This window comes from Poecilia mexicana, unplaced genomic scaffold, assembly GCF_051168715.1.
Source record: "Poecilia mexicana isolate PSO_F unplaced genomic scaffold, ASM5116871v1 scaffold_13, whole genome shotgun sequence".
Taxonomy (NCBI): domain Eukaryota; kingdom Metazoa; phylum Chordata; class Actinopteri; order Cyprinodontiformes; family Poeciliidae; genus Poecilia; species Poecilia mexicana.
The window spans coordinates 8,762,149-8,784,936 of record NW_028263382.1 but is presented as its reverse complement, the minus strand read 5'-3'; the positions used below and the strand labels follow the sequence as shown (position 1 = coordinate 8,784,936).

The 22,788-nt window shown below is 41.4% G+C and overlaps 1 protein-coding gene across 3 annotated transcripts; it reads right to left on the bottom strand.

The window, feature by feature from the left end:
* Window positions 1–959: 959 nt before the first annotated feature.
* Window positions 960–22,272, bottom strand: bicra (BRD4 interacting chromatin remodeling complex associated protein). 3 transcript variants are annotated; one of them, XM_014985643.2, is made up of 14 exons: window positions 22,173–22,272; window positions 17,748–17,793; window positions 17,600–17,645; window positions 13,884–15,857; window positions 12,545–12,730; window positions 8,914–9,558; window positions 7,420–7,600; window positions 6,625–6,725; window positions 6,402–6,536; window positions 5,570–5,631; window positions 5,337–5,485; window positions 5,162–5,256; window positions 4,963–5,068; window positions 960–4,332 (listed from the first exon to the last, which is right to left on the bottom strand). In XM_014985643.2, exons 2-14 carry the CDS (start codon window positions 17,786–17,788, stop codon window positions 2,765–2,767), a joined length of 5,289 nt encoding a protein of 1,762 aa, XP_014841129.2. In that variant the 5' UTR covers window positions 17,789–17,793; window positions 22,173–22,272; the 3' UTR covers window positions 960–2,764. The 3 variants fall into 3 exon arrangements, with proteins under 3 accessions (XP_014841129.2, XP_087867768.1, XP_087867769.1); XM_088011642.1 differs by having other exon boundaries at window positions 4,963–5,065; window positions 22,173–22,271; XM_088011643.1 differs by lacking the exon at window positions 12,545–12,730 and having other exon boundaries at window positions 22,173–22,270.
* Window positions 22,273–22,788: the final 516 nt, after the last annotated feature.

Below are 22,788 nucleotides of genomic sequence, written 5' to 3'. Positions count from 1 at the left end.
TGGTCTTTGAAATATTTAAAAAATTGCACATAATTGTGGTCAGGCTGATGAAGTAATCTTTAAATATTAAACGGTACTTGAGTAGATTTTTTTACCAAATACTTTTTTAATTTTACTTCAATAAAAATAAATTGAAGTACTCTGTCCACCTCTGTGCTTCTCACACTGTAAAATATACATTTTCTTTATTAACTCATAGCCGCAAGTGGCGAAAATGAACGTCGTCCAGTTAACTTGCGATAAATTTGCACTCACCCATGATTGCGGCGGGAAAAAAGCTAGCTAGCAAGAGTTGTTAGCAAGAGCAACTAGTTCGATAGCTTCCAGACTTTTCTTGATTTTTATTGGCGGTTGACAAAAAACGTTGAGCAGCATTATGCGGGTGACCCAAACTTTTGCCTGTCAGAAAAAAAAACTACATTACATCGTAGACGAAATTGAATACCTGTGATTAGCGTGTTAAATATATAACTTTTATAGAAAAAATATATGCTTTACGTATTTATTAAAGCCGTCACTGTTACAGGAAAACCGTTTCTTCGCTGCCACCAGTGGCTATGTTAACTAGCCTGATGATTCACAACAGGCTTTGCTAGCTGCAGCCTAGCAGAGTAAGAGAAATGCATTTTCTTATTGTAATCTAATCAGAGATCTCTGATCACAGAGTAAACATAAGCTAAAATTAGAAAATTACAGTATTTGAGAGGTTTAGTCAAAGTTTAGGCTATGATATGACCCCTAAAATGCTGTTCATGGTTGAAGACACACTAACTATTCGAAACAATTCTGCAAAGTAAAGTTGGCTAAAGTAATTTTTTACAATAAAATAATGAAACTCAAGTTGAATTATTTAAGAAAATAAAACAATGCACATAAGAGTTGCTAAAATTAGCCTTAGCTATATATTTTTGGATTACCTGGTTTACACGACTCCACAGATCACCAGGAACACAAAAAGATTCATAAAAGAAGCGAGGTTTAATTTACAGTTTTACTAAATGTACATTTCTTTTTAAAAAGTGTCATTATACACAATAAATACAATACAAAAATTAATCTGTAATACTATACTTCAAATTCTCTTCCGGGTTGTTTTTTGTACATTATTATTGTTCCATTTTTTTCCATTTAAATGTTTTTGTGCTGTGTTTGTTTTTGAATTGTCCACCAGGCCTCGAAATAAAAATAAAACTAAAAACAGGAACAGAGCTGAAGAAAGCTGAAAGAATGAGGAAAGTCAGAACTAGTCTGCCCCCTGCTGACGGAAATGCATAATGCTTTAACTTCATGAGCCGTAGACAAACAGAAACCTGGTGAAATCTGTCGTTAGGCGCGGAAAAGAACAGAGTTAATTTACATTCTGACATCTTGGTGTTACAGCATTAGAGAGCAACCAAAACAAAAAGTTTCTGAAATCATTTCCTCGTTTTGTAACCAAGGTAACTACAGGGATACAGCTGTGGCCTGCAGTTAAAGTGTGTCATTTGCATTTGTGATAAAGAGTCAAATGTGTAAGGTACAGGGAACGCGTTAAGGCCCCCCGCCAGTTTATTTTTCTGTGATGTTCGGCAGGATGCCGTTTCAACCAGACGAGTGGACAGAGTCTCCTCCTGGGGACAAGTTAGAGGAATGTAAACATGAAGAAGAGGGAAAAAAGAAACATACAAAAGCAGGCGTGATAAAGGTCTGTGGTTTACCGTTTTGCTTTCGCCACATTTAATCCATAAATTGGGCTAAAAATAAGAAATGTCTGGACAATTCAAATGGACAAACACTGCAAAAACACAAAATCTTACCATATAGTTTTGGTCTAGTTTCTACTGCAAATATCTTGCACTTTAAATGAGACAAAGTAACTTTTCAGTAAGACATAGGAGGTTGTTCTAAGCCAATAAAACATCTAGATTTCTTCACTTATATTTTCCCCATGATATAAATGAAACAATCTGCCAAGATCTTCATTTATTTGGAATAATTCAAGACAAAACTAACTTCAAAATAACTTTTCAGCCAAACATAGAACCATGTTTTAGTAAATAATTTCTTAATATTGATTAAATAAAATTAATTGGCAGATTACTTCACTTATAACAAGACATTTTTTTCTTTATTATAAATGAAAAAATTGCCAGTTTAACTATAACATTTTCATTTATATTAAGGAATTATTGGCTTAAAACAAGTTCCTATGTTTTGTTGAAAAGTTACTTGTAAATTTTGTCTTATTTCAAGCACGCCAAGATATTTGACTAAAACTAGATAAAAAATATTTGGTCAGAGTTTGTGTTTTTACAGTGAACAAAGTCAACACAGCTTAGGAGAGTAACTGTTGTCACTCTGCAAAAACACAAAATCTTACCACGTATTTTTGTCTAGTTTCTAGTAGAAATATCTCAGCTTAGTTGAAATAAGACAAAGCTAATTTATAAGTAACTTTTTAGATTATTTTAAGTCAATAATTTCTTAATATTCTAGTTCCACTGGCAGATTAATTAATTGTAACATTGGAAATTTTTTTTTATTTTAAGTTAAATAATTTGCCTGTAAAACCTTTTATATCAATATTCAAGAACTGTTGACCTAAAACAAGCTCCAGTATTTGCTGAAGAGTTACTTGTGAGTTAGTTTTATCTTATTTAAAGTGAACTGTAGCAGAAACCAGACTAAAAGTGGTCAGAATGAGTGTTTTCTGCAGTGCAGCGCCCCCTGTCTTTCCCCTTTTGCAGCGTCACCCCGGTCAGTCCAGCCTGGGGTTGAGGGCCTGTTATCTGCTCTGAGTCTGGGGGACCAGGCTGCCGTTGTGGCCCCGCCCACCGACCTGAGGGCCCAGCGAGGACGACGACGGAGCGGACGGCGCCGTCGGGGGCGGAGCTCTGTGTGTGGAGACCGCCGAGTCTCCCAGGCGCTGACTTTGGTGTTGGTGCGTCCTGCCGCCGGCGCCGGCCCGGACGTGGTGTCCGCGCACGGCGGGCTCCTGCTGCAGGTTGAGGATGCTGTCGATGGCGCACTGCAGATGCTCGTTGAGCGAGTCGTCTGGCGGGCTGCCGCTGGAGAAGCTGGCGTTGTCCATGTCGGGCGAGTCCGACTTGCAGCGTTTGGCGGGAAGCAGAGAGTCTCGGGCGAACGACGACTCCGGGGATGGCGGTCCGGGTGCGTGCTGGTCCATTCTGAACGTCCCGCCAGTCCTGTGTTTGTTTTTCCCGCTGAACCGTTTGAATTTGTCAGCGTCTTGGTCCATGTGCTCGTCCTCCCTCTCCTTCGCCGCCTCGCGGTCCAGCAGCAGAGAAAGATGGTGGTGGGTCGGCGTCTTCACGCTCCGGTTGAACACCTCGTTCATTTTGTCCATCGTGTTCCCCAAGCGTCCGCCTTCGAGACTCGGGTCCGCCTCCCTGTCTCGCTTCTCCACCCGCACGCTCGCTATGACGGTCCGTTCCGATGGCGGGGTGGATGCCTCGTGCCGCGGTGGCGATGGCGTGGTGATGGGGTAGGAAAAGCTTTCGTCCAGCCCGCCGGGGACGCCAGGCCGGACCCGGGGACTGATGTTCTCCCTGTAGGTCTTTCTGAGCGGCAGGCGGCAGGTGGTTTGCGACGACGCCAGGTTGTGTTTGACCGGGTGGTGGTCCAACGAGCCGTTCATCTGCGTTGTCGTTGTCGATGACGACGGAGGAGCGTTTCTGAGGTTGCTCTGAGCGGGCGTGACCGACGCCGTCGGGGACTGAGTCCTGATGACGGTGTTGGGGGGCGTGGCTAGGTGCTGGGTCTTTGCGGGCTCCGGCGGCGGCTCCGGGGTGGAGCGAGGTTGGGGGGCGTGGACGGGATCCAGGGCGGTGTTGTGGACCACCTTGCTGAACCCGGTCTGGTCCTGCTTGATCTTTAGCTTCAGGCCTATCCGGCTGCGCGCCTCGTATGTCTTGATGGGCGGCTTGCTGGTTCGCTGTGGAAGAGCATCGTCATCATCCGCCACCGACTGGGAATTTAGCGATGATGACGACGACGCCGCCGGAGCGACCGGCTTGGCCGGCGGCACCGCCGGAGGACAGCTGCTGGACCAGGAGACGGAGGCGCCGCCGCCGGCGTGCTTTATGACCAGCTTGGTGGGAGGGAAGGGGGAGCAGGATGGAGGGGTGGGGGCGGGAGGAGGCGTGGGAGACGCAGGAGCAGCTGGAGCAGGAGGAGGAGTCGGTGCGACCTTGAGGAGAGGAGCGGGAGATGGTATCAGAGCAGGAGCAGCGGTGGAGGCCGCCGGACTCGCTGATGGCAGATCTGGAGGCGCTGGTTTTGGCTGGGATGGAACGCCGCTCTCCAGCATCCGCACAGTCGCTGCAAACTCCTCTGCAAGGAAATAAAAATATTTACATTACTGATAAATATAAAAGGTTTTGTGCGACCAGTCCTATTGCAAAAAGCAATAAATTAATTCACCTCAATTAAAACAAGCTCAATAATTTCCATTTTCATATTTTATGTTTTTTCTTTTTTTCTACCAAAAGCTGGATGACAAAAGTTTTCAGTTTGGTGTTTTGGCCTCAACCAGCCCATTTTTTGAAGGACAATTTTTCTTTGCAGAGACTTTATAATTAATTTTATTTGGTGTTTCTGTTGTTTTGTTTGTTTATTTTGGATATTTAACATGTCTTCCAGTTCCAGTGTTAAATGTTTGTTATAATTTAAAGCTCATGGATCTTTGAGGATGTGCTCATGCATCATTATGTTTATTTTACTTGAAAATGGGAACAGGTTTTAGTTCTTTTGACAACCGCAGGGTGAAAGTGAATCACAGCAGCTGGAAATGTAACACACACACGGACCAACGTGTGACAATGGATGACAATTTGAAAGTTTCTCCATTTCCATCCAGATCAGGAGAAAATATTTCTACAAGTAATAATTCTGTTTCTCCAAACATTTTCCCACGTTGCAGTTTTATTGTTTTTGTTCGTTTGGACATTAAAAACCACCGACCCGGTCTCTCCTTGGCCAGAATCCTGTCCTGGTTCAGTGCGACCTTTTCCTCCTGGATGAACATCCGGTCGATCATCACCATCTCTGCCGACGGGCCCAGTCTCTGCTCAGGTTCAAAGGCCAAAAGCAGTTGATTCAAAATCAATCCAACACAACAAGAAGTGACTCGGACACGGAGATCGCTGGGTTATAAACTTACTTTTGACTCCGTGAAGAGCAGGTACCGATATTTATCCAGCATGGCCTGGGTTCGCTTCAGCAGCTGGCAGGAGACTCTCTCAAACTCATCATCCACTGTGTCCAAAAGAAGCAAAACGTGAGGACTGTGAAGGGTGCAGAAGGCAGCAGATCCAGGATTTTACTCGGGTTTTTACCTCTCTGATAGTCTTGAGAGGAGTTGGCAGTTCCCTGGTAGAGATGGTAAGGCAGCAGTCTGTTCAGAGTGTCGTCAAACGAGAGGAAAGGAGCGCTGTAGTTGGGGTGAAGCACTGAACCCTGATGTTTTCTTAGCTGCTCCAGCATCCTGCAGAGTTTACAGGAAGTGGTCAGAAATATGCCAACAACAAAACGGTTCAACTCTGGCCTGAAGGAAGCAGAAGCAGCAAACCTGGCTTCTTTACTGGGCTCGGTGCTTAAAGGCATTTTTACTGGTGGCGTCTGTGATGTGAGCTGAAAGGCAAAGAGGGAAACGTTTAGAAAATTCACTTTGAACAACAAATATCAGTCACAGAAAGCTCCACTAAAAGCCTTTTGCTGGCTTTTCCACGTTTCATTTACCAGATTTTAATTTCTTAACCAATCTTTGAACTATGAATTAGGGCTGAAATGATTAGTCAGAATAATAAAATAATTGTCAAAGAATTTTGAAATCAATAATTGATAACTGGAGTATACAGACTCCAAAAGGACAGTAATTAAATGAAGCACATGTTGATGTTAGAAGTATTTGTTTAGCTGCAGATGCATCCTTTGCTACAATTGATCAAGTGTTCACTAAAGATGTTGTGTTACTGTATTTTAGAGAATAAAATGTTTATTCTTTATTTAAAAAAGTGATTTAATTATTTATTTTTATGTATTTCTAATATTGTATGACAGAGGCTTAAATGTTGTTGGGGAAGTGAGGAAGTGGGCTGAGCTCGACTTTTCTCAACAATGTTTTAATAAAAAATCTGCAGAATGTAAACATTTTTATCAGATTAATCATCAAAATAATTGATAGAATAAATGATATGTAGAATGAACAAAGATTGAAAGCACAGATCAACTCTGGGTGGATGGAAGAATAAATAAACGATGGAGGGGTAAAATGACAGATGAACTAAAAGGAAGAGGAAGGATGGACAGACAGATCAACTTTTAGAGAGCAGGATAAGCAACATAAATATTTTCCGTCCACATCTCGCCCGCCTCCATGTTGCACAGTTTGCTGCTCCTACCTGAGTCTGCAGAGGAGGCTGCAGCTGTGGAACCGGCATCTGAGTCAGAGCGGGCCCCAACACCTGGATCTTCATCGCTGCTTTTCCCAGAGTCATCCCCCCCACCGAGCTGATCACTCCTGGCTTTGGCTGAACCTGAGCACCAATTCAGAAAGAAACGCTTCATATCAAACGCTCACCATGCACCTGGAGGAAAACCACATCAGGAAACAGATCGACCCACCTGTGTAGGCTGGGTAAGGCTGGCAGGAGTGACCGTCTGATTCACCATTGCTGCTGCAGCTTGCCCTTGGGCTCCTGAGAATACCTGTAGGTCACTTGATCCTATAAAAAACACAAAAACAATGATTAAAAGCAAATCGCACCGGTGTGACCGATGTAGAGGAAACACAAGAACAAGCGAGGACAGTTGTGAACTCTAAAAGTAAAAAAAAAACTGTGAAAATCTCAGAGATTTTCAGATTAACATAACAAAATGTTCTGGAAGAAACAGAAATTGCTGAGTATGAAAAGTCAAAAATCTGCAAGGAAAAATCTCAGAAATTTTATAGAAAAAAACAAAACAAGGAAAAACGAAAAGGTCAAACATTTTCTAGAAAGACTCAAATTTTGAGATTAATCTCAGAAATTTGTAGGTGAAATTTTCAAGTAAAAATTTTTCAGAAAATTTCAATGTTTTTTTCCTAAAAATGTTGTCAGATAATCTAATATTTTGAAGATCTGTCCTAGCAAATTTTCTAATTCAGAAAATTGATTTTTTTCTTCTTGAAAATTTCTGATTAATCCCACAATTAAACCTCCTTGTTTTTCTAGAAAATTTCTGATATTGTTAAAAAAAAAAATTATCGCAGATTTTAAACTCAGAAATTTCCTTGTTTCCTTTTTTTCTTTTATTTAGAAAATTTCTTAGATTAATCTCAAAATTTGTGAGTTTTTATGAAGAATGTATTCTTCCTTTTCCCTTTTTCCCTGGTGCGCCATGGCAGAATCGCGTCACTGTGGGTTTTTAATGCGCTACCTGTGGCGGTGGTTTTGACGAGCACCGAGGTCGGCTGCAGCATCGTGGGGAGCTGAGCAGGTGCGTCGGCGCTCGCTGATGATGTCATCACCACCTTGTCAACAGGCACGTCTTGCTGCAAATTAAACTGACTCGTGGCTTGAGGCTGAGCCTTTGCTTGTAGCATGATGTTCTGCTTGACCTGAGAAAAAAACAATAAGTTACAATTTTGACACAGGATTGTGGAACCATTTTCATCTTTTACAGTGTAATTTATTTTCCAAGAGGCCAAAATTTCTGTCAATGCAAGTAATTCCAAGCTTTCCAAGATGGCTGATAAACCAGTGTTTTATTTGTTATAAATAGCACATTTGACAATTTTTCATTTGGGTGTTAAAGTGAGTCTGTATCCTCCAAAAGCAAAGCTATTTTTTGAAAAGTCGACACTCTGATTATGTCAAAATCAAAACTGGATAAAAAACCAGAGATGCACCAATCCATTATTAATATCTGTATTGATCTTGATATTGAAAAAAATTCTAGATTGGACATGGGTGACAATATGTGTGATCTATAACAGCAGATCTATTCAATTAAATTCTATGCTTTATTATTTATTTTACATTATATTTAAATTCCTAATTTCGCTTTCTGAACCATTTCAAACAGTGAAAATGGTTAATTACCTTCAACAGAGTAGTTAACCTATCTTTTTTTTTATCAGTTTCAGTTTCTTCTCATTTATTTTAAATCGGCTTTTTTACTCCTAACTGAACATATAAAGGTTGTTTATAGGAGTTTTTCAGCAAACAGTGAAGCTGCTCGTGTATTTAAGTGAGCTGTACTGCAGCAGAGCTATCAAATAAATTTGTAATTCACCATGTTTATGAGTTACAAATCTATAAATGTTTATATTTATACATTTATAAATAGTAAATTATCATGTTACCACGACAATGTGATAATTTATCATTTTGTCAAGATAACAAATTTTACTGGACAATTAATTTTCCCAGAAATTATTGCGATAAACGATAATATTGTTGTTTTGAGATCAATTTCATGTAATATAATTGTGATAATGATGCAGGAAGCCATTCTCAAAGATCAATGAACTTTAAATTCCAATGAACATTTAATACTGGAAATATCTGTAAATATCCAAATGAATAAACAAAACATACATAATTTTTTATTGCTTATTGCGACAGGCATAACTGTGTATAAAAAAAAGACACATTTTAAGTTAATTCAGCACAGCTTTTCTCTATCTGATCGGTATCTGCTGATACTAAACCTCAGATATCGGTACTGGAAGAGAAACAAATGGATCGGTGCATCCCTAGGAAAAAAATAAAAAATACATTTTACATTTAAGATAAAAAACCTGCCTGTAAAAATGTAATTTTAAGTCTTTTTAAGTGTGTAGAAAACTCCTGTTCAACCCATATTAGCACAAATGGGGAAAAAAAACAAAACATTACTATTTCTTTGCAGTAAAAACAGAAGCAATACCTGTTGCAGCTTCTCCAGCAGCTGTTTATGCTGAGGCGAGGGCTGAGTGATGGAGGACAGAGTCTGGATTTGTGCTCCAACTAACTGCAGGTGATGCTGCTGCCCGGCTGTGAGGCCCTGGAGGGGAACTTGGGCTTTCACTACGGCTGGAGCGCTAACAGGGGGCGCAGCGAACTGGTGCTGCGCAGGTGGAGCAGCAGCAGCAGCAGCAGCAGGAAGAGGCTTGGGCGACTGCGACATGGGAGGCATTTCCTGCTGGTAGGGCGTGGGCTGCGAGGCCGGTCGAGGCTGAGGTTGGTGCTGGACCTGAATGTGCACCTGCTGGGGCGGTGTCTGCTGCAGCTGAGCCTGTGCGGAGGCAGCGGGTTTGGGAGATTCTGCGATCTGGTTGTGGACGATGAAGAGCTGAGTGTGGGATGACGGCGTGCAGGAGCGCGAGGGAGTCTGCGGCTGAGGCTGAGAGGAAGGGCGCGACTGCGGCGGCTGTTGGTGGTGAGGTGACTGGATCTGCTGGCTCAGAGTCAGGGGAGACTGGGAAGGCTGCGGGCTTTCCGCCACCGGTGGCGTCGTGGCGTGGGAGGTTAATGCCGGCGAGGAGGATATGCCCTGGATCTTCAGAGCCTGCTGAGCTCCACCAGAGGGAACCTGGAGGGAGCACACAACGTCGCAGCACAAAAACAAATCAGGGTCTAAACCTCTAAACCAACAAGAAAAGGAACAAAACGGAAAAACATCCACATGGTTTTAACGATAGAATCCAACACCAGGGCTGGGCGACAAGATTTCATCACAAACTGATGTGAAACATAGCTTTTATATTTCATTTAAGGGTAAAAAAATAAGCTAAATTAGGGCTGGGCAATAAACTGACAAATAAGTTTTCCAGTTCTATATATATTTGGATTTTGAGTTCAAATATGACAGAATATAATGGCTAGGTTGTGATTATTTTCATTATTACAAGAATGTAGGGCTGGACAATAAATTAATGACTATACATCGCGATAGATTACCATTAGTAGATAATACGTCTGATACAATATTCTATAACTCCAATCCAGAACCACACGGCCCTGATTCGTACAGACAACAGAAGGGCTGATGGAAATAAAGGCCACTTTTTAAAAATATTTTCTGTCATTTGTAATGTCTGTTTTATAAAAGAAATCAAACAAAAAATACATTTAAAAAAATTTAAAAAATGTTTAGCAGAAATTTAGATTTTTGCTAAAACCAGAAATCTAAATTTCCATTTAAAAAATTGTTGAATAAACTCAGAAATTCTCTGGAAAAACAAGGAAATGTCTGAGCTCCAAAACTCACAAATTTGCAAGTAGAAAAATGTCAAAACTTTAGGATTCATTTTGGAAATTTTCTAGAAAAAAAAATCAAGAAACCTTTGAGCTCCAGAAGGTGAAAATTCGCAACAACAAAAAAAAAGAAAAAAAGGAGGAGAAAAATAAAAAACTGTGGGATTAATCTCCGAAATTTTCCGGAAAAACTAGAAAACTTCCAAAGGTTGAAAATGTTTGACTTTTGAAGCTCAAAAATTTCCGTTGTTGTTTTTTTCTGGAAAATGTCAGAGATTATTCTCTTAGTTTTTTGCCAGAAATGTGCTCCTTTCTTTACCAAGCCGTCACAAAAATCAGATCAGGTATGAAAAAATACATTTTTTTTATTAATATCACCCAGCTGTAGGCTAAATACAAGTTAAATGAATTATAAATTGAAATGTAAATGTCGCCCAGCCCCCGGTTGCACAAACATCAGTCAAGCGAGAACAAACAACACGAAAGCGGACTGTTAGCCTTCTGTATCTACAAACAATTAAAGCACACAGATTTCTCTTTTCCTGCGTTTGAGGGCAATAAACACATAAAGGGGAGGAATGACTGCTCAGTGAACCAAAAGGAAAACCTGTTGACAGAAGCGAGATCTGTGGGACTGTGATGGTGAATTAGAAGGTGATCTGAAGGTCGTGAGGTCACGGGTCGGCGGACCAAATCATTTGGGTTTGGGAGGCGCTACTGGTCAACGTGGGGGGTTTAAATCAGGAGAGACAGTGTAACAAAGCATGCAAAACAGAGCGCAGACGCCTGATTCATCAGCAGTGAGCCAGATGAAATCCTACAGAGGGATTAGAGAGGTGAAGAAGCTGCTCTTGGAAAATTTAAAATATTTTTGAACAAGCACATCTGCATGTAGTTGAGAAATGCACATTTTAAAATTAGAGTATTAATAAAAACAAAAAAAAATGAAAAGGAATCTTCACTGTCAGCCAAACTGTTTGCATGAAAGAGCCATAAAGTAATTGAGATGCACCATGAAATCGGCTGGTGCCGATTTTTTTAGCTTAATTAGCTCTAACCTGGTATTTATTCATGTTATTTCATAAAAAAACATCCCTGGAGTGTTTTTCTATTGTTATTGATTCTTTAAATAATGTTTTAGGAATCCTTGAATCTCCTTCAGCAGATTATTTACACAAAGCTTAGAGCAGCAGTCCGTAGCCGAGCCGCTCCTCCAGACTAGCGGCAGCAGCAATTAGCAAACGCCTGGTGGAACTGAGCTCATCACACAAACCACATTTCAGTCAAACGTTCCAAAAACGTTTCCAAACGGCGTAATGAGGAGAGAAAGAACAGGAGCTTCTTAAAGAGACAGAGGCTACTGGCTGATTTGGTAATCGATTAATTGTTAAGATTAATTGTTGAACCCATTTACAGAAAGAACACAGAGCAGGAATTAAGCCAAAACTGTACAAAAAATTGCATTTCAGATTATAGAAAAATTTTCTGTACATCTGTTCTGTTTCAAATTCACCTGGTTCAAATCCTTTAAAAATAATCTCCAATTAAGCACCTTTTTCTCGTAATTATTACAGTTAAACCAAAGAATAATCAACAGACCAGTATATTGATTTATTGTTTTAAAAAGGAATTTAATTGTTTATTTGCATATTATAATATTATAAATATATTTATAATATTGTATTAAAAGGCTTAAGATGATAAATGAAAACTCGGATAATGTGCCAATTTTTTATCCGATTAACCGTCAGAAAAACTTTCACGTTCCGATTTTAGTCATGTTTCAACCTCATAATTTTTTTATTTATTCAAGCCAATATTTTTTAATACAACCTACAAAACTGCAAAAGCTGAAATATTTTTAATTGGCAGAGCAAGCTTCCATCCATTTACTGTTCTAGTTTATTTGAAATAATTTCTTCTTTCTTCCCAGCAAAACTCTGCAGCTCAGCTTTGGGGATCCCAGAAGAATCTGATTAATTTTTATCCAAATAATCATCAGAATAATTGATTACTAAAACTTCTGGAGACTGGAGATCAACTTCAAAATCTCTGATCGGTGCATCTCTACTGAGTAATAAAACAGGAACGGACAGCAGGGACGATCATGCTGCTACTAAAATGAAGCAAAGTGTGGAAAAGCACAGATGCTGCAAGCGAAGGGCTGGCTTCTTTCACCCAGGAGTTAAAAACAGCGCTGGCGAGAGCAGTGGAAGCAGGAGAGGTTGTGACAGGGGGAAAAAGGTAGGAAAAACCTAATACTGTGGCAGCAGCGGCAGCAGCAAGTGGGGGTGGGGCTCAACATAAAGGGGCAGTTCTACCTTTACCACTGCTGTCATGTGGGAGGGGCCGGGGGAAGGGCTGTGGCTCTGACCCAGCCAGGAGTCAGTTAACTGGCTGTCATGGACAGCAGGGGCCGCAGTAGTGATGCTGTTGCTGCTGACGATTACAGACGCTGGGACGCCCACTGATTGGGTTGACTCATTCTCTGTTTGGTGGCGCTGCTCCTGATACAATTACCATTTCAGGATAAGGGGGAGGGAGGAGGGAGGGAAGGAGAATGAGCGGCAAAATACTAAACCAAAGAGATCACACCAATTTAACACTCGTGCATGTTACTTTTCTTTTTTTTTTTTTAAAGGTGACCTATTATACTTAGGATATATAAATATATAAAGCATGTTCATTACATTTTCCTTTTTGCACAAAATCATTCTTAGATGGGATGAGTTCTGTGTATTTTGAGCTGTTTTAGGGCTTCTTGTCACTTTAAATCCAAATTAGATGCTGCTGGTTACACTGCAAAAAACACAAAGTTTTGTCTAACTTCTAGTGCAAATATCTTAGTAGACTTGACATAAGAAAAACAAACTTACAAGTGACTTTTCAACAAGCTATTGGAGCTTGTTTCAAGTCAAAATTCCTTAATATTAATAAAAAAGTACTATTTCAATTGGTAGATAAACTCACCTCTAAGAAAACATTTTTAATCTGCCAGTGGAACTAGAACTTCATCTATATTAAGGGATTATTGACTTAAAACACGCTCCTATATCTTGCTGTAAGTTTTCTTCCAGGTTGGTTTTGTCTTATTTCAAGTGTAATAAGTTTATTTGCACTAGAAAAGAGACCAGAAATACTTCGTAAGATTTTGTGATTTTGCAGCGTTTACACTCTCACGTAAAAATGGTTGCAAACAATTATATAACTGTACATCTTTGAAAAGCAGAAGTAGAGCCTCCTGCACAGCAAACAAGAATGCAGCAAGTGGTTTCTGGATGGTAAGTCAACAACTCAAGTAAGAGTAGAGATACTTCATAATAAATTACTCAAGTAAAAGTAAAAAGAACAGCGTAGTAAAAATTCTCCTAAATGTAATTTTATTCTAACAAGTTACTAAAGTAAATGTAACTAGTTACTGCCAAACTCTGGGTAACGCTGCGGGGCCTGTAGACTGTGACTCAACCTTCAGGATGTTTTTGAAACAGCTCATTTTCCAGACTCAAAAAACTTTAACTTATTACTAAAAAAAACAGCTGAGAGTTGTTTTTGGAAGCAGTAGAAACCCAGAACAAAAAAAAGTGCAAAAAGTTAATTTTGCATAATAGGTCGCCTTTAAAGACAATGTTAAGAAGAAAAGCAGACGGGCGGAGCGCTGACCTGCTGGAGGAACATCTGCAGCGACTCCTGGCTCAGGATCATGCTGGAGCCCTGGTTGGTGAACAGCAGCCTCCCTGGGCTGCTCTGAGCCTGCGGGGAGACCAGCCCCACCGCCGTCACGGAGGACGACGTTGAGACAGACATGGACGGAGAGGAAGAAGCGGCGGCGGCAGACGAAGCAGGCTGCACGGCGAGGATCGACGACTGCGATAAAAGCTGCGGCGCCGGGTCTGCGGAGCCTCCCAGCACGGTAACAGCAGCCTCCGCGGTCTGGCCTCCTGCGGCGCTGGGCACGGCGCCCGGCTGGGCCTGCAGGGTGGTCTGCAGACTGATGGCCGGGCTCAGCCCCTCCACCTGACCCACCATGGCCAAGGGGTTCTGGAGGCCCTGGATCACCGTCTGGGTGTGGCCCGAGGCGGCCGGCGTCTGCGTCTGGCTTTGACTCTGAGCCAAAGAGGCGACCGGCATCTGGAAAAGTGTCGGCGTGCCCATCTGACCGGGCTGCAGCTGAATGGGTCCGGACAGGATGTGGGCGGCGCCAGGGTGGCCCTGCGACGTCAACACCTGACTCAGATTGATGTTCTGGTTGGCGGTTAGGATCTGGTTGGCGATGAGCTGTCCGCCGGGGCCCTGGCTCGTGATGATGTGGCCGCCCGGGTGTTGGGTCAGGATCTGGCCTCCGGCCTGCAGCTGGGGCAGCAGGAACTGGTGGTTCTGGCTCTGCAGGACCGTCTGGGACGGGATGACGATGCTGCCCTGCTGGTTCAACAGATGCACGCTGAGGGGCTTCCCAGAAGGCGGCGCCGCTTGCTGCTTGAACAGGGCCTGCTGGAACTGCGGGCCCTGAGTGGCGGCCTGGGTGCTCAGGACGACGTTAGAACCGGGCTTTCCCGCCAGGAAGGTGACGTTCTGGGCAGCAGAAACCGGAAGCTGCTGCAGCCCCAGCGCCTTGTGCGCGTCGTTCTGCTGAGCCTGGGGTGCTGCCTGCGGCGGCGGCGGCTGCTGCTGCTGCGGTTTGAAGACTTTCGGCTGGATGGCGCCCCCCTGTGGCGGTTTGGGCTGAATGGGTGTCGGCGTGCGCTGGATGATCACGTTCTGCATGATCTGGGCTTGAGTTTGTGTCGGCGGCGCCACTCCTCCTCCGAAGCCCACGAGACCCGCGGGGGCGCTCATGGTGGCGGCGCTCATGCTGCTCGTGCTGCTGACAGAAACAGCCGGTCCGTTTATAGCTGGAGCGCCGACCGCGGCTTTGTTACCCTGGATCAGGCCCAGGCCGGCCTGAGAGCCGGCAGTGGACACCTCCTGGTACCCGCCCATAGCTTTGGCCAGGATCTGCTGCCCCGACTGGTTGATGGTCATGACCGTCGGCTGGCCCACAACCTGAATCTGTCCGATACCCAACGGTCCCGACTGGCTCCCGTTGGAAAGGGCCTGGAGGCTGGAAATGGGCTGAAGCGTCACGTTGCCGAGGCCGACCGGCTGCATGAACGGCTGGACGCTGATGGTTTTGTTCATCACCTGCGGCTGCAGCTGGAGCCCCTGCTGGGCCAGAACCGACCCCAGCATGTCGGCCGTGGCGTTGCCAGGGTTACCCGCTGCGCTCTGCGCCGACCCGGGGAAGATGGTCGCTGCCCCGCCGACGCCGATGCCTACCCCGACGGCGGCGGCACTTCCAGCATCAGGCAGGGTCTGGACCACCTGGGTGAGGCCCGGGATCCCGAAGGACACCAGGTCCAGCTCAGACCCGGCTTCCTGCAGACTCTGCTCAGTGATGTTGGCCTCCGCCAGGCTCTGCTGCAGGATGTCGCACGGCTCGTGGTTCGTTCCGATGCCATTGCTGTCGCCGTCTCCACCCGGCGAGCCGCCCAGGATGTCATCGTCCTCCAGGAAGTCCAGGTCCACGCTGACCCTGGGGAGGCCGGCCGACTCGCTGACTGGCAGCTGGACCGCGGGCTGGACCTCTGAAACATGGCCCTTTGGAACAGCAGAAGAAGAAACGAAGTGAAACCAGGTGATCGAGATAGCAACACAAAACAAAACATCAAACTGACACCAACAATCCAAACAAATCGTTTTAAGGTAAATTAACTTCCTGCTCAAAATAAATGCTTAAACACAAAATACAAAGAAAGAAAAAACAAATCTCTAAAAAAATGTTTACACAAGTAGAAATAATTTTGGTCATTCTAACTGACCTAAAAAAAAAGTTTAATCTGATTTAACTTCAAACAGTGAGAAAAATATCCATCTAGCTTTAGCAGTATGAAAATATCCAGTTTCAACTTTCAATAAAGCTTTTTAATCAGATGTTAGATTGGACTCTTTTACAAAACTATGCAGTTTGAATATCAAACACTTTTAAAGACTTTATACAGAAATCAAGGACTTTCCAAACCTTAAAAAAAAACAAACACCTAATTTAAGTCGAAGGATTTCAAGCACCCAAACAAACCCTGAGCTAACTGGAGCTCACACATGTTAGTGGAAGGAAAGGGGATCAGAAGTGGCATGCTGCAGAGACCGATAGACGAGAGCAGGAAGAAGATCGGGGGATTTTACTCACCCCAGTGGCAGAGAAGAACGAGCTGGAGGGGTCACTCGTACCATCCAAAAGGTCGTCAGTGTCCAACTACAGACACATCCACCAAGGGTAAGACAGACAGAAAGCGAAGGTTCCCAAAGCAACAGACAAAAAGTCACCAGGATAGGGCTGGGCGATACGGATTCAACATAAAACCTTCCGTTTCTTTCACACCAGATCTGATTTCTTTTCTACGTTGTTACAAAAAGCTTTTATTTCAGTCATCCATTCTGTGAGTTGTATGGCAGAATACGAGTTTTCTTTTTATTATGAGAATAAAGACCTAAGATTAGCAGAAGAAAGTCATAAAATTACGAGAAATAGTCGTTTTAATGAGATAAAAGCTTGAATAGTTATCAACTTAGTCCAAGTCGTTCTTTCTCAATCGTTTGAATCTTTTCAAACTCCTGCTACTGATAATAATTTGGTTCTTAAAAGATAAAATATTTCCTTATTTGAAGAACCAGTACCTAAGTACTACTTTAATTTTTACGTTTTTGTTATTTTTCATGTTAGTTATCCTAAAATAACCCCAACATGAATATTATCCTAATTTAAGGCTTTATAATCTTTTTTTTTACTTTACCATTGTACGACTTTATTCTCGTGATTAAAAACAAACAAACGTAGACTAGTCCTAATGTTTTGTACCTGAATTTAAAGTTTAAATAAATAAAATCTGTAAAAAAAAAAAAAACACTTGTCAAACAAGTTGGCAGAAGCCCAACAAGTGAGTTGGTAAAAAAAAAAATCCAAGCTTTTCCAGAAATTTTATTTTCAAAAATCCAAAAATGTGATTACTCGATAAAATCGATCTATCACCCAGGCCTACTCCAGAATGAAACATTCAAGCCATCAAAAATAGAGAAAGGTGAGGAAAAAGGAGAGTTCAGAAAAACCAAAAGCACCAGAAAAGAAGCGACAGAGGAATAAAATGAGGGGAATAACTGAAGAGTCGGGAAGCGTTAGTAATAGCCTTTCTTATTTTGTGAAGAAGCAACCGTAATGATGTAAACGAAAGCAGCAACGTGTGGTCGAACACCACTTCACTACTAAATTATTCACCAAAAATAAACAAGTTCATCAAAGAAAAGGCTTGTTTTGTATCCAGAATGAACCGTTTCCATGTACTTACATGGGTCTCAGATCCATGAAGAAAGTCATTTAGAGCTTCTGGGTCACTGTAGACGAAAAACAAAAGCATAAAGACGCATCTGAGATCTTATCTAGTATTATTTTGATTAATATTGTTATTATTATGAGATATTAGAGCGAGAACTCACCAAATTACATCTAGAAGGCACCTGCCGTCCTCATCATCCATGACAACTGTTGCAGTTTTAAAAAGAAAACACAAAAGTGTAATAACGGACAACAACAGAATAGTAGCTTATTAAATGCAGTAAATTAGAAGTTTATAATCTGGCTATAATTACACCAGACACCTGTCCTTTTTTACATTTTTGACAGCTTTATAGTTACAGGAAGCTAATTTTGGTGGGTTTAGGTCAACTGACCATTAGAGCTGCTTGTTTTTGGAGAACGTTGCGATAATATCAGAAGTGATATCCGGCGCTGGCGGGAGAAATTAGCTTTTACCAAAGACAAAACAGAAATGGTACAACTGCTAAAATCTGATGATTCTCCATTTTTGTTTACATTTTGTGTCTTCTTCAGAGGTTTTCGTGTCGTTTCCTCCAGTGGTTCTTCGTGCAGCGCCACCTTAGGCCAGGAGGGGAACAAGTTTTTCAAAATGTTGGGTTCGTTTGATACAGTGCAGTGTGAAAGCAAACGGCAGCAGCTGAAAATGTAGCAAATGTTGCAAGTTTGGTCCCCAATCGAACCAAATACTGGACTATCAAGAGGGAGTTTATCACTATATTTAGCAACTTTTTGGGGAAAAAAATTGTATTCAGCAGGCCAGGCTTTTAGAAACTGGTGATCAGCCAGAAAACTGCAATCGGTCCTTGTTAGTATAATACATTATTTACAATAGTAATAAAAATTAGTATTTGTTTTGCTTCTTTTAAAACAGTTACAAAGTGTTTTACGTTACATCATGAAATCAAAAAATAAAATAAACACACAGAGAATGAGAAGCCGACTAAAGCAATGAGTTTTAAACATCGAAAAGGGTCGTCTGATGCTAAGTGGCAGTCGATTCCATAGAGGCGGCGCCTTGATCATAAAAGCTCGATAACCCTCAGTCTTCAATCTTCCTCTGGGCACAGAGAGTAATGACTGGTCTGATGATCCAACAGTGTAAAGAGCCTGAAGCTCAGAAACATGAGATGGGGCGAAGCAATTCACTGATTCAAAAAGAAACATTAAAATCTTAAAACCAGCACTGAGCATCACAGGTGAGCAGTGCAAAGAGTTGGACTGATATGTTCACACCTACAGGGTCAACTGAGGGCTTTTCGAGGAATATCAGCAAATACAGAATTACAGTAAGCAAGACAAGAGATGAAGCTTGAATGAGAATTAGAGAGGGAGATCATCGATTTTATTTTGGCAGTATTCCTAATTTAATAAAAGGCAGTTCTAGTGATATTAAGTGTTTCGAGAAGCTCAAATCAGAATATAAACCACCTCAAGCCTCCTGGACTGGAGTCTCTGACCAAAACATAACACTTCTGGTTTGTTATTAACAATAAAAAGTTATCAGACATCCAGACTTTGAAGCCAGAGAGACATGAATTTAGTATATTTTCAGACAGGTTTCAGAATCATCTGTGTAAAAGTGACAAGAGATATTTACGAATAATTTAATGGAAAATAACAGCGGGACAAGAATGGAGCCCTGAGGGACGCCATAAAACTAGGAGTTACTGCCAACAGTAACAGAGAAAAATCTGTCACTTAAAATAGTGACAGTTTTCAAACATCAGCTTTAACACCTGTAATGAACACGGAAGTACATCGTCAAAACATGTCAGGTATGTGTGAAGAGCCATGAAATAACTGAGTGCCTGTTAACAAAAGAATATTTAAGACTGTAAAACATTTGAGTTTTATTGATGAATCTGAGAAGTCCAACAAAACCAAAACTGGACAGCAGCTCAGCTCACTCTAATGCCGTTCCAAATCCTTAAAAGTGCATTTTCAGATTGAAAATTTGAATTGTTATTTTAAAAAGCCAATTAATGAATACAGATGACTTTTTCAAAAATGTTGTCCATAGAAGGCAATTTGGAAATAGGTATGTAATTATTAAAATCATCTACAGTAATTAATTAAAATAAAAAACAGTACAAATTAAAACATTTTGTTAATCTTTAAGCATGTGCACTATGGATAAAGAATTCAAAATGACTATTTTTAAGCTCGCAATAAGTAGAGATCAGTGTCAATTTTAATGTAAACAGAACAATTTTTCCTCTTACAACCAAACCGCAATAACATCCATCCATAAACCCATAAAGGGTCCATCATAGAGCAACACACACCAGTCCGACAACTACTCACCAGTAACTGTTGTTCCAATAACACAATAATAAAGAAATGGATGGCATAACTGAGCTGTTGCTGTGCAGTACAGAAGTGAGCATAAATACACACATTTGGTTAACTGTAAATACGCCGAAGGTGAGAGGATTTTCCTGGGCAGGTTCTCCTATATGTCTGTTTGACTGAAGACCTGTGCAGGTTGTATCGGCTGCGTCAGAAATCCTCCAATCACAACCAAGAACAGGATCGTTTAGGTGGATAAATAAAGTCATCATCGAGAAATCATTTAAACATATTTTAAGTAAATATGTTTGAATAAAGAAGAATTATTTTCTTTGGTCAAAGACACAACAAATCTCCACTTTATAAGAAATATTTTATTTACTATCCTAAAGATTGTATAAAAATTCCACAAACCAGCTAATTAAGGTCTAAAAAAGCTTTTAAAGGTGAAATTTTGCAGAACATTCATACTGTTCATAAAAGTCCAGTTTTTGGGCCAATATTATTCAATATCTATCTCCCACTGATTTATTTATCTGTCTTATTTAATGACCACAGTATCTTACCATCACTGAGTGAGTTTATAGCATCTTTTTAAAGTGTATGGGTCATAATTTCTTCTGATTTAATCTGAAAAAGACCAAAATCATTGTTTTCAGTCCCAAAAACGTAAATCTTGAGATGTAGCGATCCGGTGAGGCTAAAAATTACAGAGCAAGCTACAAACCTGTCTCAAAATTTTTACAGTCACATAAGACTATTATTACAAAAAGAGTAAAAAAAATGCAGGGAAACAGAAGCATGTCTTTATTTTCAGTTTTTAGATTACTGAAACTGAGTCAATTTGATAAAAACAAACAAAAACAAATCAGGCAAAATGCTGCTGCTACAGTTTTGACTAAAAGCAAGAAAATTGATCATAATTGTAAAATAATAAATTACTTGTCATCTCTACATCTCTAATGTTGCCAGAAAGCTGTTAACTCTGTTTTCCCAAGAACAGTGCAACAAAAAGCTAGTTTAAAAACACCTCAGCAGTAGATACAACCAGCTAAAAACCTGAGGTAAACAGAAACTAACAACTTATTCAAAGCAAGATAGAAAACATCATTTATTGTAGCTTTCCTGCAACAGGAAAAAGTTATTTTTATCAGTTATTTTTGCATATTCTTCCCTAAAATTTTTGTTTAATTTACTATTAAACAAGTAAATTCGTGTTGTTGTTATAAATGAGGTCCTAAAATAAAGAGCAGTGTTTTCTCTTTTGCACTATTTTCACGATGACTTGCAGCGCGTCATCTTTTCACATGTAGGCTCAGTAATAATAAACACTGATGCGGTTAGGATGAACTCAGACAAAACTTAGATTTGCTAAACACCGACAAACAGCCGACAACAAACTGAAAACGCGCGGTTTTCGCACCGCCTGGAAGGATTTCCGAGTGTGGGCTCTCACTGTCTTCATCACAAGTAACAACTGTGCACATAGCTTCCAGCAGCACAAACACAACAAATACACACGGTGTTTAAGCAGAGTGGTCATCGATACTATGAAGGTAGCTCGGTTGCCGCTCTGAGAAGGCAGCGGATCGGAGCCATTGCTCGGGTAGAGCAAACCCAGTGCGCAGGATTTGAATGGAGACACTGCAAACGGATTGCTACATGCTAGCTGGTGTTTTTAAACAGCTTTGCAAGCAATCTTTAATTATTTCTCCCAGCACATAACGTTTGACAGCAACACACCTGGCTTAGAACTCAAATGAAACCAAACTTTTGGTTTTAAAACCCAGTTTTCACCCCTATTTCTGGTCATTTTTTGATGCAGCTCTGTTGAGTTGCATTAGCCTAGCGAGCTAACCTGCTATCAACAATATTGAGACGTACAGCTAGCTTGAGCCTTTGACATTCAAAACAAACCATCGAGTGACACAATTTGAACACTGAAGCTGCACAACGGAACCGCAGTTCAGCCAGAACCGAGAAGAGCCGCCTGCCGGGGACGTTTAAGCGCAACTACGTAGCGAGCTATCGCTAATTGCAAGCAAAATATGAGTTAATGTTGGAATACTCTTGGATGAGGGGGGTATGCTTGGGAATTCGGTGGAAAATGAACGTGTTTACGGTGCGGTGCGGCAGCGTGGCGCTTCGATTGCGTTAGCGATGCGGTTTGTGTTTTGTGCGCAGTTGGCAGATATTGCGGCTTTGTAACGGTTATTCGGATTAATAGAGAAATTGCTACATTGTAACAAACTCACCCGAGACGTTAGAGGTGCAGGCAGCGCGGGGTCTCCAGGACAGCCTCGCACGGGCTGCTCAACAGGACCCGAGTACAGGCAGGAAACTGGAGACTTCCGCTTTGCCTGATCGAAATCTGCGTTGTTCATACGGATGCTTTGCACGGGATTCAGACAGTTTTTCTAACACAACAACCAACCTCTCACACAAAATTAAATAATGTTTTGGTAAATTCGCTAAAAAAAACAACTTTCCTCATCGTACCAGTTAGTTCTAAACATTAGGAGAAGGATAATTTGGGTCATTGAAAAGAAAATAATAGCGATCTTTCTTTGGAAAAAACCCCCCGTGAATTCTCAGATAAAAGTACGAATTCGGACTTTAATCTGAGACTTTTATCTAAATTCAGAGGAAAAAGTGGGATTTCTGAGAAAAAGGTCTTAGACAAAATTCAGAATTCTGACTTTAATCTCAGATTTCTTATTTTAACCTGAGAATGTTGACATTTTCAGCAAAAAAAGGATGAATTTAATCCTCTTCTGTATAAACAGTCTGAAAAAAGGAAAGAAACATTCTGAGAAAAGTCTGAATTCTGAGAATAAAGTCAAAATTCTTAGAAAAAGTCTGAAAGTGTTT

Bases quoted from the DNA above. Each gene is read 5' to 3' on its own strand.
- bicra (XM_014985643.2), bottom strand. From the start codon at position 17,788: ATGGATGATGAGGACGGCAGGTGCCTTCTAGATGTAATTTG. The intron at 12,731-13,883 runs GTCAGCGCTCCG...TAATTGTATCAG, and splicing joins TGCAGATGTTCCTCCAGCAG to GAGCAGCGCCACCAAACAGA. The intron at 5,632-6,401 runs GTAGGAGCAGCA...TTTGCCTTTCAG, and splicing joins AGCCTCCTCTGCAGACTCAG to CTCACATCACAGACGCCACC.